Source organism: Patagioenas fasciata, chromosome 30 (assembly GCF_037038585.1).
Source record: "Patagioenas fasciata isolate bPatFas1 chromosome 30, bPatFas1.hap1, whole genome shotgun sequence".
Taxonomy (NCBI): domain Eukaryota; kingdom Metazoa; phylum Chordata; class Aves; order Columbiformes; family Columbidae; genus Patagioenas; species Patagioenas fasciata.
The window spans coordinates 4400001-4417173 of NC_092549.1; the positions used below are offsets into that span (position 1 = coordinate 4400001).

Consider the following 17173-nt stretch of genomic DNA (forward strand, 5'->3'; position numbering starts at 1 on the left):
CCTGCGCTTGGCCTTGCTCAACATCCAGCGCTCCCGCGTCCGCGACCTGGCGCTGGTGGCCATCGACTTCGCCCGCTCGCCGCGCTGGGACGGCTCCGGCGCGGGGACGGCGGCTCCGCGGCTCGACCGCCTCTTGCTGCAGGACATCAGCAACCCCGACGTGCTGCGCTTCGACTGGACCTTCACGTGGCTGAGCAGCGTGGCCGCGCTCTCCATCATCAACGTCAACTTCAACTACGTGCCCTGCGACGCCTGGGCCGAGCTGCGCAGCGTGGAGGCCTTGGACATCTCCAACAACCGCCTGGAAGACGCCTTCATCTACAACCAGCGCTGCCGCTACCAGGGCACCATGCCCAAGCTGGAGAGCTTCACCCTGGCCACCAACCAGCTGCTCAGCCTGGCCGTGGTGGCCGCCCTGACGCGGAGCTGGCCCCGGCTCGCCCGCCTGGACGCCAGCCACAACGGCCTGGGCGGCCTGCGGGAGACGTGCCAGTGGAGCCCGGCGCTGCGCTGGTTGGCCCTGCGCCACAACCGGGTGACGGTGGGGACCTTCGGCTGCCTGCCCACCACGCTGGAGTTCCTGGACCTCTCCTACTCGCAGCTCGACCGCCTGGACATGGACTATTTCGCCCGGAGCGCCCGGCTGCGCGAGCTGCGCCTGAGCGGCAACAAGATCAAGTTCATCCCGTCGGAGTGGACGTGTCCCCGCTTGGAGGTGCTGGCCATCGACGGCAACTCCTTCGGCGTCATCAACCGCGGCTCCTTCGTCAACATGCCGCGGCTCGCCAGCCTGGCGGCCGGCAACAACCCGTACCACTGCACCTGCCCCCTGCACGGCTTCCTGGAGGAGGCGCGCCGGCGCGGCCGCCCCGTCCTGGCCGACTGGCCCCAGAACTGGACCTGCTACCACCCCGAGGCGCTGCTGGACACGGCCGTGGCCGCCTACGCCCCGCGGCCCCTGGAGTGCGACGTGCCGGCGCTGGTGGCCGTGGCGGTGGCCAGCACGGCGGTGGCGGTGGCCGCCTGCGCCGTGCTGTGCTGGAAGCTGGACGCGGGCTGGTACCTGCGCGCCACGTTCCGCCTGATCCGCGCCAGGTACGGCGGCCAGCGCGCCGCGGCCGCCCCGCGGCCCTGCTCCTACCACGCCTTCATCTCCTACAGCCGCGCCGACGCCGCCTGGGTGCGCCGGGAGCTGCTGCGGCGCCTGGAGAGCGTGGCCCCGCCGTACCGGCTCTGCATCCACGAGCGCGACTTCACGCCGGGGCGCTGGATCATCGAGAACATCGTGGAGAACATCGAGCGGAGCGCCAAGGTGGTGTTCGTGCTGTCGCGCAGCTTCGTGGACAGCGAGTGGTGCAACTACGAGCTGTACTTCGCGCAGCAGCGCGCCGTGGGGCTGGGCGCCGCGGACGTCATCCTGGTGCTGAAGGAGCCCGTGGAGGTGCGGGGTTTGCCGCGGCGCTTCGCGCGGCTCCGCAAGATGCTGGGGACCAAGACGTACCTGGAGTGGCCCCGCGAGGCCTCCAGGCGCCCCTTCTTCTGGCTGCAGCTCCGCAGCCTCCTGGGGACACCCGGGGAACTGGGGGGCGGCGGGGAGGGGGACACGGCTGCGGGTGTCACCACGTAGGGGTGGCTGCTTGCTCCGGTGCCCTTCAGGAAGGGGGAGCTGGTTTTGGGGGGTTGCTGTGGGTTGGGCATCTCCCCCACCTCAGTTTCCCCTCCTCAAGGGGTTAGGGGGTCCTGGCTGAGGTCGCTGCGTCTTCTCAAGCTCCTCCAAGGGACAGGAGGTGACAGAGTCACCCTGAGGACACAGAGGTCACCCCAACTCCTCACCTCCTCCAAGGGACAGAAGATGGGGACAGGAGGTGACGGAGTCGCCCCGGCGACACAGAGGTCACCCCAACTCCTCAGGCTTTTCCAAGGGACAGGAGGTGGGGACAGGAGGTGACAGAGTCACCCTGGGGACACAGAGGTCACCCCAACTCCTCACCTCCTCCAAGGGACAGGAGATGGGGACAGTGGCCGGGAGGTGGCAGCATCACCCGGAGGACGTGGCCACCCTCAATCCGCCCCAAATCCACCCAAAATCCCGCAGGGGGACACGCGGTGACCCCCAAACCGCCCGGCCCGACACCCCCAGTTCGACACTGATATCCCCAAGGAGGAGCTCCGGGGTCCCGTCACCTCCAGGGGACACCCCGCTCCAGGAACACCCCGTGCCACGGGACACCCCGCTCCAGGGACACCCCGCTCCAGGGACACCCCGCTCCGGGGGACACCCCGCTCCAGGGGACACCCCGTGCCACGGGACACCCCGCTCCAGGGGACACCCCGCTCCAGGGGACACCCGGCTCCAGGGACACCCCGTGCCACGGGACACCCCGCTCCGGGGGACACCCCGCTCCAGGGACACCCCGCTCCAGCGACACCCGGCTCCAAAGGACACCCCGCTCCAGGGGACACCCCGCTCCGGGGACACCCCGCTCCAGGGACACCCGGCTCCAGGGACACCCCGCTCCAGGACACACGCCCCCCGTTATGGGCCAAAACCGCCAGAAAACGGGAAAAAAGGTCCCATTCATCAGCACCAGGTGCCCCCAGATCCCGCGGTCCCGCCCCCTCCCTCTCGTTTCTTTCCCTGTTTTCCTCCACTTCGCCTTTTCTTCCCTAAATCCACCCCCCAAGGAAAAAAAACCCACACCGCAGCTGCTTATTTTTAGCAGCCAATGGGGGTGGAGGAGGGAAAAAAACCTGAAAAACCAGGAAAAAGAGAGAAAAAAATATATAAATATCCTGGCCGGAGCCGGAGCCGCCTCTGGGGCGCGGGCATGGGGGGCAGCGCGGGCATGGGGGGCAGCGCGGGCATGGGGGGCAGCGCGGGCACGGGGGGCGCGGGCACGGGGGGCGCGGGCATGGGGGGCGCGGGCCCGCGGCTGCTCCGTGCGCTGCTGCTGCTCCCAGGTAACTCACCCAGCGCGGCCGGGTTTGGGGGAAAAAGGGTATTTTTGGGGAAAAAGAGATGGTTTGGGGTGTAAAGCGGGGGGATTCGGGGCCGGGCACCGCCGGTGCCCGTTAACCCGCGCGGAGCGCCCGGCGCGCCGGGACCGGGCGGCTTGGGGAAAAACGGCCCGGTTTCGGGTCTTTCTCCTCCTCGCTGTGTGTTTTTGGGGTTTGGGGGGGTTAAGCTACCCCCCCGTTTCGTGGCCGCGGGGGTTCAGTGTTGGTGGGAACGGAGCCAGACTTGGTTAAAAGGAATTAAACATAACAACTCTAACGGAAAATCTCCGCGTTTTGGGGAAGAAAACGGATAGAAAAGGTGGTTTTGTGCTTTTTCTCCCCCCCTCAAGGGGGGGCAGCGGTGGCCCCGTCCGGCACGGCCCCGCCGCAGGGGAGGCTGAGGAGCCAGCGCTGCCCCCCCGCCCGTGCCTCAGTTTCCCCCCCGCAGTTTGGGGACTTGGGGGTGCTGCAGGACGCCTGGGTCCGCGGCGCCCCCCCTCAGGGTGTCCCCCCTCCAGGGCTGTGCGCGGGGTTCAATGTGGACGTGAGGGACCCGCAGCTGTTCCTGGGGCCACCAGAAGCCCAGTTCGGCTACAAGGTGCTGCAGCGGGTGGACGGCGAGGAGAAGTGGTGAGTGGGGGCCACGGGGACACCCCCGCGGCGGAGACCCCCGCGACATCCCCTGGGGCAGGGGAACTGAGGCGGGGAGGGGGGTGGCAGAGCCCCCCCAGTGTATCTTTGGGGTAAGAACCGGTGTTTTAAGGTCCGCCGTGGGTTTGCGCTTTGCCGTGACGCAGCGGGGGGGGACACACACGGGAAAATAAGGGTCCCACGGGTAAAACTCGGGGGGACCCCGGCGCTTGGGACGCGGATCAAAGGCAGGACAGACAGACAGCTGGACAGACAGACAGACAGCTGGACAGACAGACAGACGGAAACCGCCGCGGCCGGTGGCGGAAGCGCCGTGGCGCGGTGCCGGGGCCGGGGGCGGGCAGGATTTGGGCATTTTCCCCCAAAACCACCCCACGCGGTGGCAGTGGCGCTGCCCGTGACCCGCGTCCCCTCGCCGCGTCCCGCAGGCTGCTGGTGGCGGCGCCGTGGGACGGGGACGGCCAAGGCGACGTCTACAAGTGCCGCGTGGGACCCCCCAACGCCACGTGTGACAAAGCCAACCTCGGTACCGCCGCGCCACACGGGGGTGACAACGGGGCTGGGGGGGGGGACACCGCGGTGCTGACCCCGCCTCTCTGTCCCTGTCACCGAGGGTCCACAACCCCCCTGCTGTCCCCTCCCCACCGCGGCCACCTCGGGATGACCCTCCTGGACTCCGAGGACGGCGGCTTCGTGGTGAGAGGGGAAACTGAGGCACGGCGGGCGCGGAGGGGTCGGGTCGGGCCGTGTGTCCCCATGTGTCCCCGTGTGTCCCCGTGTCCCCCGGCCAGGCGTGTGCCCCGCTGTGGTCCCAGACGTGCGGCACCTCCGTGTTCAGCACCGGCGCCTGCGCCCGCCTGGACAGGGACCTGCGCGCGGTGGGGACGATGGCGCCCACGGCTCAGCGTGAGTGGGATGGTGGGGACAGGGTGCCCGGGGTGCGAGTCGCCGGTGCCAGCCGTGTCCCCTGTCCCCGCCAGGCTGCTCCACCTACATGGACATCGTCATCGTCCTGGACGGCTCCAACAGCATCTACCCCTGGGTGGAGGTGCAGAACTTCCTCAGCAACGTGCTCAGCAGGTTCTTCATCGGACCCGGGCAGATCCAGGTGAGCTGGTGTCCCCAGGGCCGTGCTGGTGTCCCCAGGGCCGTGACAGTGTCCCCAGGGCCATGGTGGTGTCCCCAGGGCCACGCTGGGGTCCCCAGAGCCATGGTGGTGTCCCCAGGGCCATGACGGTGTCCCCAGGGCCATGGAGATGAGGTTCTCAGGGCCATGGGTTGGTGACAGGTCAATGGTTGGACTCGATGACCCTGAGAGACTTTTCCAACCAAAATGTGATTCTATGGTGGTGTCCCCAGGGCTGTGACAGTGTCCCCAGGGCCGTGCTGGTGTCCCCAGGGCCGTGCTGGTGTCCCCAGGGCAATACCATCATCCCTAGGGTGATGCCACCATCCCTGGGGTGATGCCGTTGTCCCCAGGATGATGCCGTTGTCCCCAGAGTGGGTGCTGGGGGATGGTTTTTGGGGGGATATTTTGGGGGGATGTTTGGGGTGGGGTGTTTGGGGTCTGACCCGTCCCGCGCAGGTGGGGGTGCTGCAGTACGGGGAGCACGCGGTGCACGAGTGGGCGCTGGGCCGGTACCGCTCGGCGCAGGAGGTGGTGGAGGCCGCCCGGAACATCAGCCGGCAGGAGGGACGCGAGACGCGCACGGCCATGGCCGTCCGCACGGCCTGGTGCGCCGCGCTCGGGATCCGTGCTGGGGCTGGGATTTGGGGCAGCGCTGGGCTTGGGGCCAGGGTTGGGGTTGGGATTTGGGTCGGGGTTGGGATTTGGGTCAGGATTGGGATTGGGATCAGGGTTGGGGTTGGGGTTGGGATTGGGTTTGGGATTGGGTTTGGGACTGGGTTTGGGACTGGTGTTGGGGTTGGCATTTGGGTTGTAATTAGAGTTGAAGTTGGGATTTGAGTCAGGATTGGTCTTGGGATCAGGATTGGGGTTGGGATTTAGGTCAGGATTAGGTTTGGGATTGGGGTTGGAATTGGGGTTGGGATCACGTTTGGAGTTGGGATCAGGACTGGGGTTGGGATCAGGAGTTGGGTTGGGTTTGGGATTGGGGTCGGGACTGGGGTTGAGATCAGGTTTGGGGTTGGGATCAGGAGTTGGGTTGGGTTTGGGATTGGGGTCAGGACGGGGGTCAGAACTGTGATTGGGATCGGGATTGGCCTTGGCATCGGGGTTGGGACTGGTGTCAGAACTGGGGTCAGGATTAGCGTTGGATAGGAGCTGGAGTGGGGACTGGTGTCAGGCTCAGGCTCAGACTTAGGATGGGTTCGGGATCAGGGTTGGGACTGGGATCAGGGTCAGTTGAGGTTGGGATTGAGATCAGGATCAGCATCAGAACTGGCATCATGGTTGGATTTGGGGCTGGGACTGAGGTCGGGGTCAGGACCGGGAGGGAAGTTGGGCTCAGGGTCGGGCTCAGGGTCGGGCTCCGGGTCGGGCTCAGGCTCAGGACCGGGCTCGGCCTCAGCGCGGTGCCCCCGCAGCACCGAGTCCTTCAGCGCCGAGCGGGGCGGGCGGGCGGACGCCACGCGGCTGATGATCGTGGTGACGGACGGGGAGTCGCACGACGGCGAGGAGCTGCCCGCGGCGCTGGCCGAGTGCGACAAGCGCAACGTCACCCGCTACGCCATCGCGGTGAGCGCCCGAGCCCGCGGGCCGCGGTTTCCCCGTTCGCTCGGTGCCGTGCCGGGGTCAGGCCGGGGTTTGTCCCCAACGTGGCGGTGCCCCAGGTGCTGGGCCACTACCTGCGCCGGCAGCAGGACCCCGAGGATTTCATCCGCGAGATCAAGTCCATCGCCAGCGACCCCGACGAGAAGTATTTCTTCAACGTGACGGACGAGGCGGCGCTGAACGACATCGTGGACGCGCTGGGGGACAGGATCTTCAGCCTGGAAGGTGACGGGGCCTGGGGCCGGGGGGTGCAGGGTGAACAGCTGGAGCCACATCTGGAGTAACGTTCCCCAACACCCGCCTCAGGCACCCCCGGGCACAACGCGAGCTCCTTCGAGCTGGAGATGTCCCAGATCGGCTTCTCCGTCCACCCCCTGGAGGTGACACCGCGGGACGGGCAGGATCGGGCCCTGGGGGGGGGTGTAGAAGCGGAAACTCCCGTCCCGGGGCTGTGTGTCACCGTCCTGGGGCTCTGTGTCACCTCCCGGGCTGTGCGTCACCTCCCACCGCGCACTGAGTGTCCCAAGTCCTCCCCGTTTTGGGGGATTTTGGGGCGAGTGAGGCATCGCCACACATGTCCTCGAGGCGTGTGACACCTGTCCCCCCTGAGCTGCCACCGTGTCCCCCCTGCACTGCCACCGTGTCCCCCCTGCACCGCCACTGTGTTCCCCCAAGCTGCCACCGTGTCCCCCCTGCACCGCCACCGTGTCCCCACTGCACCGCCACTGTGTCCCCCCAAGCCACCACCGTGTCCCCCCGAGCCCCAACCGTGTCCCCCCCGCGCTGCCACCGTGTCCCCGCAGGACGGGCTCCTCTTCGGGACCGTGGGCGCGTACGACTGGGAGGGGGCCGTGCTGGAGGAGAGCGGGCGCGGGCGCATCGTGCCCCCCCGCAGCCAACTGCGCCCCCACTTCCCGCCCCGGCTGAAGAACCACGCGGCCTATTTGGGTACGGGGGTGTCCCCGGGGTGGGGGGCGGCCCAGAGGTGTCCTGAGGGATCTGGGGTGACCTGGGGGTATCCTGTGTCCCTGGGATCCTCTGTGTCCCCGGGATGCTCCATATCCCCAGGGGTGTTCCATGTCTGTGGGATGCTCCATGTCCCCAGGATGCCCCATGTCCCCAGGATGCCCCATGTCCCCAGGATGCTCCATGTCCCCAGGAATGCTCCGTGTGCCCAGGGATGCTCCATGTCCCTGGGATGTTCCATGTCCCTGGAATGCTCCGTGTCCCCAGGGATGCTCCGTGTCCCCAGGGATGCTCCGTGTCCCCAGGATACTCTGTGTCCCTGGGATGCTCGGTGTCCCCAGAGATGCTCCCAGCCCTGGGGACACCAGGCAAACCTGTGCCACTCGTGCCCTGGTGACACGGGGTGACGGGCAGCACCGTCCCGCCGTGTCCCCCAGGTTACACCGTCCCGCCGTGTCCCCCAGGTTACACCGTCCCGCTCTGTCCCCCAGGTTACACCGTCCCGCTCTGTCCCCCAGGTTACACCGTCCCGCTGTGTCCCCCGGGTTACACCGTCCCGCTCTGTCCCCCAGGTTACACCGTCCCGCTCTGTCCCCCAGGTCACACCGTCCCGCTGTGTCCCCCAGGTCACACCGTCCCGCCGTGTCCCCCAGGTTACACCGTCCCGCCGTGTCCCCCAGGTCACACCGTCCCGCTCTGTCCCCCAGGTTACACCGTCCCGCTCTGTCCCCCAGGTTACACCGTCCCGCTGTGTCCCCCGGGTTACACCGTCCCGCTCTGTCCCCCAGGTTACACCGTCCTGCTCTGTCCCCCAGGTCACACCGTCCCGCTGTGTCCCCCAGGTTACACCGTCCCACTCTGTCCCCCAGGTTACACTGTCCCGCTGTGTCCCCCGGGTTACACCGTCCCGCTGTGTCCCCCAGGTTACACCGTCCCACTCTGTCCCCCAGGTCACACCGTCCCGCTGTGTCCCCCAGGTTACACCGTCCCACTCTGTCCCCCAGGTTACACCGTCCCACTCTGTCCCCCAGGTTACACGGTGTCCTCACTGCGGCTGCCGGGGGGGCAGCGGCTGCTGGTGGCCGGCGCCCCCCGCTTCCAGCACAAGGGCAAGGTCATCCTCTTCCAGATGGCCCCCACGGGTGCCGTGACGGTGGCCCAGGCGCTCACGGGGGAGCAGGTGGGAGCTGTTGGGGGGGACAGGCAGCCACGGGGGGGTTCAGCCTCATGGGCCCCCCTTTGTCCGGCAGATCGGCTCCTACTTCGGCAGCGAGGTTTGTCCCCTGGACGTGGACGGGGACGGTGTCACCGACGTGCTGCTGGTGGCAGCGCCCATGTACCTGGGGGCGCAGGGCAGGGAGACGGGGCGCGTGTACCTGTACCGCGTGGGGCAGGTGAGCGGGTGTGTGTACCTGTACCGCGTGGGGTGTGTACCTGTACTGTGTGTGTGTGTGTACCTGTACCACGTGGGTGTGTGTACCTGTACCACGTGGGTGTGTGTACCTGTACCGTGTGGGTGTGTGTACCTGTACCGCGTGGGGCAGGTGAGCAGTTGTGTGTACCTGTACCGTGTGTGTGTGTACCTGTACCACATGGGGTGTGTACCTGTACCGTGTGTGTGTGTACCTGTACCGCGTGGGTGTGTGTACCTGTACCGCGTGGGTGTGTGTACCTGTACCGTGTGTGTGTACCTGTACCACATGGGGCAGGTGAGCAGGTGTGTGTACCTGTACCGCGTGTGTGTGTACCTGTACCACATGGGTGTGTGTACCTGTACCACGTGGGTGTGTGTACCGCATGGGGGTGTGTACCTGTACCACGTGGGTGTGTGTACCTGTACCACGTGTGTGTGTGTACCTGTACCACGTGGGTGTGTGTACCTGTACCACGTGGGTGTGTGTACCTGTATCACATGGGTGTGTGTACCTGTACTGTGTGTGTGTGTGTACCTGTACCGCATGGGTGTGTGTACCTGTACCACGTGGGTGTGTGTACCTGTACCGCATGGGGGTGTGTGCCTGTACCACGTGGGTGTGTGTACCTGTACCACGTGGGTGTGTGTACCTGTATCACATGGGTGTGTGTACCTGTACTGTGTGTGTGTGTGTACCTGTACCGCATGGGTGTGTGTACCTGTACCACGTGGGTGTGTGTACCTGTACTGTGTGTGTGTGTACCTGTACCATGTGGGTGTGTGTACCTGTACCACGTGGGTGTGTGTACCTGTACCGCGTGGGTGTGTGTACCTGTACCACGTGGGACAGGTGAGCAGGGGCCAGGGGGCTGGTGGTGCAGCTGTTTTTGGGGAATGCAGGGTTTTGGGGGGTACAGCGGTTTGGGGGGGTACAGCGTTTTTGAGGGTGCAGGGTTTTTGGGGTGATGCAGGGGATTTGGGGGATGCAGGGGTGTGGGGGGGGCATAGGGGTTTTGGGAGGGGTGCCGTGGGTTTCTGAGGACTGGGGAGGACACAGCAAGGTTGTGGGGTACGGTGGGTTTGGGGGACGCAGCAGGGTTGGGGGGTTGCAGTGGGTTTGGGGGGACACAGCAGGGTTGGGGGGGACACAGCGGGGTTGGGGGGGTACGGTGGGTTTGAGGGGACACAGCAGGTTTGGGGGTGACACAGCAGGGTTGGGGGGGTACGGTGGGTTTGGGGGGACACAGCAGGGTTGGGGGGGTACGGTGGGTTTGAGGGGACACAGCAGGGTTGGGGGGGACACAGCGGGGTTGGGGGCGTACGGTGGGTTTGGGGGGACACAGCAGGGTTGGGGGGGTACGGTGGGTTTGAGGGGACACAGCAGGTTTGGGGGTGACACAGCAGGGTTGGGGGCGTACGGTGGGTTTGGGGGGACACAGCAGGGTTGGGGGCGTACGGTGGGTTTGAGGGGACACAGCAGGACCGGGAGGGGACCCGCAGCGCAGGGTCCCCATTGTCCCCCGCCCCCGGGTCCGTGTCCCAGCGGCTCCTGTCCCCCGCGGGGACGCTGCACCCCGAGCCGCGGCCGCAGGACGCGCGGTTCGGCTTCGCCATGGCCGCGCTGCCCGACCTGAACCACGACGGGCTCGGCGACGCCGCCGTGGGGGCCCCGCTGGAGGGGGGGCACCGCGGGGCCCTCTACGTCTTCCACGGCGCCCCGGGGACCCTGCTGCCCCAGTACAAGCAGGTGAGGGGGCACTGGGAGCGCGGGGGGGACCGGGGGGCTGAGCAGGAGCCGGCGGCGAAGCCACCGCTGTCCCCAGCGCGTGGAGGCGGCGGCGCTGGCCCCCGCCCTGCGCTACTTCGGGCGCAGCCTGGACGGACGGTGGGACATGGACGGGGACGGACTGCTGGACCTGGCCGTGGGGGCGCAGGGCGCCGCGGTGCTGCTGCGGTGAGTCCTGGGGACGGGGACGCAGTGGGGACACAGTGGGGACACATTGGGGACACACTGGGGACACACTGGGGACACGCTGGGGCCGCCCTGCCCCGCGGGATGCTGGTGGGGTCCCCCCCATGCCTTGGTTTCCCCCTGTGATGTGAGGATGGGTGTCACCCTCCTGGTAGCGATGTCACTGTCCCAGTGGTGACGTCACCGCCCCAGTGGTGATGTCACCGTCATGGTGGTGATGTCAGCATTGCAGTGGTGATGTCACTGTCACGGTGGTGATGTCACTGTCCCGGTGGTGATGTCACCATCATGGTGGTGATGTCACTGTCACAGTGGTGGTGTCACCGTTGCGGTGGTGATGTCACTGGTGGCGATGTCACCATCCCAGTGGCGATGTCACCATCGCGGTGGCGATGTCACCGTCGCGGTGCCGTTGTCCCCTGGCCAGCTCCCGGCAGATCGTGCAGGTGAACGTGTCGCTGTCGGTGGAGCCGCCAGCCATCAGTGTCATCCAGCGGAACTGTCACCGCGGCGGCTCCGGCGCCGTCTGCCTGCGCGCCCAGATCTGCTTCCGTGCCACCACCCACGCCCGGGGACAGCAGGACAGGGACATCGGTGAGTGCCAGGACCGGGGGCCGCGCCGGGTGGCTGGGCCTGGAGCGTCCCTGGGTGTCACCAGAGTGTTCCAGGTGTTCCCGGGTGTCACCGGAGCATCCCTGGGTGTTCCCACAGCATCCAATGGTGCCACCGCAGCATCCCTTGGTGACCCTGGATGTCCCCAGAGCATCCCAGGGTGTCCCTGAGTGTCCCTGGAATGTCCCTGGGTGTCCCTGGATGTTCCCACAGCATCCCAGGGTGTCTCTGAGTGTCCCTGGAATGTCCTTGGGTGTCCCTGAATGTCCCCACAGCATCCCTGGGTGTCCCTGAGTGTCCCAGGTGTCCCCAGAGCATCCCAGGTGTCCCTATAGCATCTCAGGGTGTTCCCACAGCATCCCAGGGTGTTCATGAGCGTCCCAGGTGTCCCCACAGCAGCCCAGGTGTCCCCAAGCCCCTGACCCCGTTCCGTTCCCGTCCCCCAGCGCTGCGGTTCAACGTGTCCCTGGAGGAGGGGACACCGGGTTCCCGCGCCGCCTTCGACTCGGGCGCGCGGCGCCTGCTGCGGCGTCACCTGGAGCTTTCGCTGGGCCGGCAGAGCTGCCAGCGCGTCCCCTTCCACGTGCTGGTGAGTCCCCTCCTGGGGCACCGCGGGGTCCCCTCCCCGGACACCGCGGGGTCCCCTCCCCGGACACCGCGGGGTCCCCTCCTGGGGCACCGTGGGGTCCCCTCCCCGGACACCGTGGGGTCCCCTCCTGGGGCACCGTGGGGTCCCCTCCCCGGACATCGTGGGGTCCCCTCCTGGGGCACCGCGGGGTCCCCTCCCTGGACACCATGGGGTCCCCTTCCCGGACATCGTGGGGTCCCCTCCTGGGGCACTGCGGGGTCCCCTCCCTGGACACCATGGGGTCCCCTTCCCGGACATTGTGGGGTCCCCTCCTGGGGCACCGCGGGGTCCCCTCCCTGGACACCGTGGGGTCCCCTTCCCAGACATCATGGGGTCCCCTCCTGGGGCACCGCGGGGTCCCCTCCCCAGACACCGCGGGGTCCCCTCCTGGGGCACCGTGGGGTCCCCTCCCCGGACACCATGGGGTCCCCTCCCCGGACACCGCGGGGTCCCCTCCCCTGGACGCCGGTGGCGTTTCCCTCTGGGGGCTCACGGGGCCCGTCCCCCAGGACACCTCGGATTATCTGCGTCCCCTCGGCGTCACCGTCACCTTGGCCATGGCTGAGGACACCGGGCCAGTGCTGGACGAGGCGTCGCCCACCACCATCCGCAAACTGGTGGGTACCAGGGGGTACTGGTGTTGGGTTACTGGTGAGTTACTGGGGGGTTACCAGTGAGTTACTGGGGGGTTATCGGTGAGTTACTGGTGGGTTACTGGTGAGTTACTGGGGGGTTATCAGTGAGTTACTGGTGAGTTACTGGGGGGTTATTGGTGAGTTACTGGTGGGTTATTGGTGAGTTACTGGGGGGTTATTGGTGAGTTACTGGTGGGTTATTGGTGAGTTACTGGGGGGTTATTGGTGAGTTACTGGTGGGTTATTGGTGAGTTACTGGGGGGTTATCGGTGAGTTACTGGGGGGTTATCGGTGAGTTACTGGGGGGTTATTGGTGAGTTACTGGGGGGTTATTGGTGAGTTACTGGGGGGTTATTGGTGAGTTACTGGTGGGTTATCGGTGAGTTGCTGGTGGGTTATTGGTGAGTTGCTGGTGGGTTATTGGTGGGTTATTAGTGAGTTACTGGTGGGTTATTGGTGGGTTACTGGTGAGTTACTGGTGGGTTATTAGTGAGTTACTGGTGGGTTATCAATGAGTTACTGGTGCATCCTGGTGGTTACTGGTGAATTACTGGTGGGTCCTGGTGGGTTATTGGTGTGTCCTGGTGGGTCCTAGTGGGTTACTGGTGGGTTCTGGTGCATTCTGGTGGGTTACTGGTCATTACTGGTGGACACTGGTGACCAGCTCCTCACCCCCCTCCCGCCAGGTCCCCTTCTTCAAGGACTGCGGCGAGGACAACGAGTGTGTCACCAACCTGGTGCTCAGGGCCACCATGGACATCACCGGCTCCAGGTACCGGCTGTGCCGGGGGTGTCCCCGGGTGTCCCCACGGTGTCCCCAGCGTGTCCCCACGTGTCCAGGGGTGTCCCAGGTTGTCCCCAGGGTGTTCCCAGGAGTCCCAGGGTGTCCCAGGGTGTCCCCAAGATGTCCCCAGGTGTCCCAGGGTGTCCCCACGGTGTCCCCAGGGTGTCCCAGGGTGTTCCCAGTGTGTCCCGGGGTGTACCAAGAGTGTCCCCAGGGTGTCCCCAGGATGTCCCAGGATGTCCCCAGGTGTCCCCAGGTGTCCCTGGCTGTGTCACCCGTCTCCGCAGGCAGAGCCCCCACGTGCTGCGCCGGGGCCGCAGGAAGGTGACGGTGACGGCGTCGCTGGAGAACCGGGAGGAGAACGCGTACAACGCCAGCCTGCGCCTGTCCCTGTCCCCAAACCTGCTGCTGGCCAGCGTCACCCCCCGGGTGCGGGCAGCGCGGTCCCCAACACCCGCATTGTCCCCAACACCCGCATTGTCCCCAACACCCACATTGTCCCCAACACCCGCATGGTCCCTAACACCCGCATTGTCCCCAACACCCACATTGTCCCCAACACCCGCATTGTCCCCAACACCCGCATTGTCCCCAACACCTGCATTGTCCCCAACACCCGCATTGTCCCCAACACTCACATTGTCCCCAACACCCGCATTGTCCCCAACACCTGCATTGTCCCCAACACCTGCATGGTCCCCAACACCTGCATGGTCCCCAACACCCGCATTGTCCCCAACACCCGCATTGTCCCCAACACTCACATTGTCCCCAACACCCGCATTGTCCCAACACCCGCATTGTCCCCAAACACTCGCATTGTCCCCAACACCCACGTTGTCCCCAACACCCACATTGTCCCCAGAAACCTGTGTTGTCCCCAAAAATTTGGATTGTCCCCCCCAGCCTCGGGGGGAAGGTTGGGGTCTCCCCGGCCGCATCCCCAGTTTATCCCAGTTTGGGGTGGGGGGGTCCCTTTGGCCATGTCTATGTCCCCCCAACCATCCCAGGTGGGTATTTGGGGTCCATTGGTGCCCCAAACCCATTCCAGCTGGGAATTAAGGGTCCGTATGTCCCCCCACCCCTTCTGGTGGCACTTAGGGGTCCACATGTGTCCCCCCACCCATCCTGGTGGGAGCTGGGTGTCCCTGTGTCCCCATATGTGTCCCCAACCCATCCTGGTGACATTTAGGGCTCCGTTTGGCCCCACACGTGTCCCCCACCCCCAGGCTGGGCTCCCTGTCCCCCAACGCTGTGCTCCCCCCAATGTCCCCGTCCCCCCAGGGCCCCGGCGCGGTGAAGCTGGAGTGCACAGCGCTGCCCGGGCACCGGCGCCTCTGCAGCGTCGGGCACCCCGTGTTCCGCTCCAGGGCCAAGGTAGGGGACCCAGACCTCCCCGGGACCCCCAGGACCCCCCTGTGCCCCCCAGGACCCCCCTGTGCCCCCCAGGACCCACCGTGTCCCCCCACGCCCCCAGGTCTCCTTCACCCTGGAGCTGGAGTTCAGCTGCTCCGTCCTGCTCGACCGCGCCGAGGTCACTCTTGAGGCCACCAGGTAGGGACGGGGGGGTTTGGGGACACCCGGGGGGGCTCATGGTCCCCCCACCCCCCCCCCCATGGCCACGTGTCCCTGCAGCGACGGCACCGAGGTGACACCGGGGGACAACGCGGTCCAGCTGTCCGTCCCCATCCGCTACGAGCCCGAGCTCTTCCTCGCCAGGTGGGGCAGGGGGCGCTTTGGGGGGGTCCCCAGGGGGTTCGGGGTGTCACCGCGCTCTGTCCCCGCAGCGATGCCACCCTGCACCGCTACGAGGTGCAGCCCCCCGGCACCTTCCCCCGCGGCCCCGGCCCCGAGTTCAAGACGACGGTGACGGTGAGGAGACGCGGGGGGGTGGGGGGGTTTGGGGGGGGGTCCCGCCTCACCCCGCTGTGCCCCCCCCGTCCCCAGGTGCAGAACTTGGGGTGCTACCCGGTGCGGAACGTCACCCTGCGCATGGCGCTGCCGGCCCTGGGCTTCGGCCGCGTCCCCTTCCTCTCGGTCACCCGCGTCCTGGCCGACAATGTGAGTCCCCCCCCAAATCTGGGGTACGGGGGGGTCCCTGTGCCCCCCCCGTGATGAGCTCAGCCCCTCACCCCCCCCCCAGGCCACCTGCACCCTGCGGCCGCCCCCTGAGGACAAGGGGGGTGTCGTCCCCGTGCACCCCCAGGACCTCCTGCGCGTGGACCGGATGGTGAGCGCCCCCCCCCACCCCGAGATGGGGATGTGGGGGCTGGGGGTCCCCAGGACGTCACCCGTTTGTCCCCAGGACTGCGGCAACGCCTGGTGCCAGGAGCTGAGCTGCCGGCTGGGCCGGCTGGAGCGCGGCGGGGGCGCCTCGGTGCGGCTCCTGCGCTCCATCCACACCGAGTTCTTCCACGGGGTGAGGAGGGGGCGGCGGGCGACCCCCCCCCAAAACCTGCGGGTGTCAAACACAACCCCAACCCAACATTTCCCCCCCCCAGGCCAAGTTCAAGAGCGTGCGGGTGGTCAGCAGCGCCTGGCTGGGCGCCCCGGGGAGCCGCCTGCTGGCGCTGGAGGAGGGGGCGCAGCGCAGGGAGGTGGGAACCCCCCGACCCCCAGACCCCCGAGTTGGGGTGCGGGGCTGTGGGACCCCCCCCCCCCCCAAACCCCAGACCCCTGAGTTGGGGTGTGGGGCTGTGGGACCACCCCATGCTCTCAGACCCCCAAGTTGGGGTGCGGGGCTGTGGGACCCGCCCTGTTCCCCCAAACCCCCGAGCTGGGGTCTGGGGCTGTGGGACCACCCCATGCTCCCCCAGACCCCCAAGTTGGGGTGTGGGGCTGTGGGACCCCCCCCCCTGTGCCCCCAGACCCCCAAGTTGGGGTGCAGGGCTGTGGGACCCCCCCTGTGCCCCCAGACCCCCAAGCTGGGGTGTGGGGCTGTGGGACCACTCTGTGCTCCCAAACCCGAGTGGGGATGCGGGGCTGTGGGACCCCCCCTGCACCCCCAGACCCCCGAGCTGGGGTGCGGGGCTGTGGGCCCCCCCCGTGCCCGCCGTGTTGCTGTGCAGGTGGTGCTGGAGATCAGCCGGGCCAGGCGGGTGCCCGTGTCGCTCTGGATCCTGGTGGGGAGCGTCCTGGGGGGGCTGCTGCTCCTCGGCCTCATCATCTTCTGCCTCTGGAAGGTGACGGGGGCTCCGGGGCCGCGGGGGGGGCAGGAGCCCTGCCCTTCGTCCCCACCATCCTCCCCCTCTCCCCAGCTCGGCTTCTTCGCCCGCAAGAAGCTGCCAGAGGAGGAGGAGGAGGAGGAAGAGCAGTGAGGGCCGGGGGGGCCCCCGCGCTGCCAGGGGGGACCCGCGGGGGCTCGGGCCCTGTCCCCCCCCACGCCTCTGGATTGTGCTGGTCGGGGATGCAGCAACGTGAGGTCGGGGGGCACGGGACCCCCAGAGCAGGACCCCCCAGAGTGGGACCCCCAGTGCGGGACCCCCTAAAGTGGGACCCCCAGAGCGGGAGCCCCAGCGTGGGACCACCAGTGGGACCCCCAGAGCAGGCCCCCCAGTGCGGGACCCCCTAAAGTGGGACCCCCAGAGCGGGACCCCCCAGCACTGGGGGGCGCGGAGGTGGGAAAAAGGGGCGAGACCAGCGGCTCCATCAATAAAACCTGAGCCCCGCGGAAGCGCTCGTTTGGTGTTGAAACGCGCGGGAGGGGGCCCTGGGGGGGGCTTTGCCAGATCCGGGCGGAATTCGGCGCGTTCCCCCCAAAACGACCCCCAACAACCTTCC

At 67.2% G+C, this 17173-nt stretch overlaps 2 protein-coding genes across 4 annotated transcripts in view; both read left to right on the plus strand.

Moving 5' to 3' along the window:
* Positions 1-1627, plus strand: part of LOC136112678 (toll-like receptor 2) — a 4123-nt gene extending 2496 nt beyond the window's left edge. Inside the window, exon 2 of the mRNA XM_065857472.2 lies at positions 1-1627. This exon is cut by the window's left edge and continues 887 nt beyond it. Within this exon, the coding sequence (XP_065713544.2) occupies positions 1-1627 (1627 nt within the window).
* Positions 1628-2902: 1275 nt separating this feature from the next.
* Positions 2903-17066, plus strand: ITGA10 (integrin subunit alpha 10). 3 transcript variants are annotated; one of them, XM_065857817.2, is made up of 30 exons: positions 2903-2961; positions 3516-3627; positions 4077-4174; positions 4262-4344; positions 4440-4554; positions 4629-4756; positions 5234-5382; positions 6196-6346; positions 6442-6607; positions 6689-6762; positions 7186-7330; positions 8380-8528; positions 8599-8742; positions 10306-10509; positions 10586-10716; positions 11162-11328; positions 11793-11935; positions 12484-12591; positions 13296-13381; positions 13681-13822; positions 14678-14770; positions 14871-14947; positions 15029-15112; positions 15181-15265; positions 15341-15454; positions 15537-15623; positions 15699-15812; positions 15895-15990; positions 16462-16575; positions 16651-17066. In XM_065857817.2, exons 1-30 carry the CDS (start codon positions 2913-2915, stop codon positions 16708-16710), a joined length of 3468 nt encoding a protein of 1155 aa, XP_065713889.1. In that variant the 5' UTR covers positions 2903-2912; the 3' UTR covers positions 16711-17066. The 3 variants fall into 3 exon arrangements, with proteins under 3 accessions (XP_065713889.1, XP_071656392.1, XP_071656394.1); XM_071800291.1 differs by having other exon boundaries at positions 6472-6607; XM_071800293.1 differs by lacking the exon at positions 14678-14770.
* Positions 17067-17173: the final 107 nt, after the last annotated feature.

Coding starts and splice junctions, on each gene's coding strand:
- ITGA10 (XM_065857817.2), top strand. CDS start 2,913: ATGGGGGGCGCGGGCCCGCGGCTGCTCCGTGCGCTGCTGCTGCTCCCA. Junction 3,628..4,076: donor GTGGACGGCGAGGAGAAGTG/GTGAGTGGGGGC, acceptor CGCGTCCCGCAG/GCTGCTGGTGGCGGCGCCGT. Junction 7,331..8,379: donor GAACCACGCGGCCTATTTGG/GTACGGGGGTGT, acceptor TCTGTCCCCCAG/GTTACACGGTGTCCTCACTG.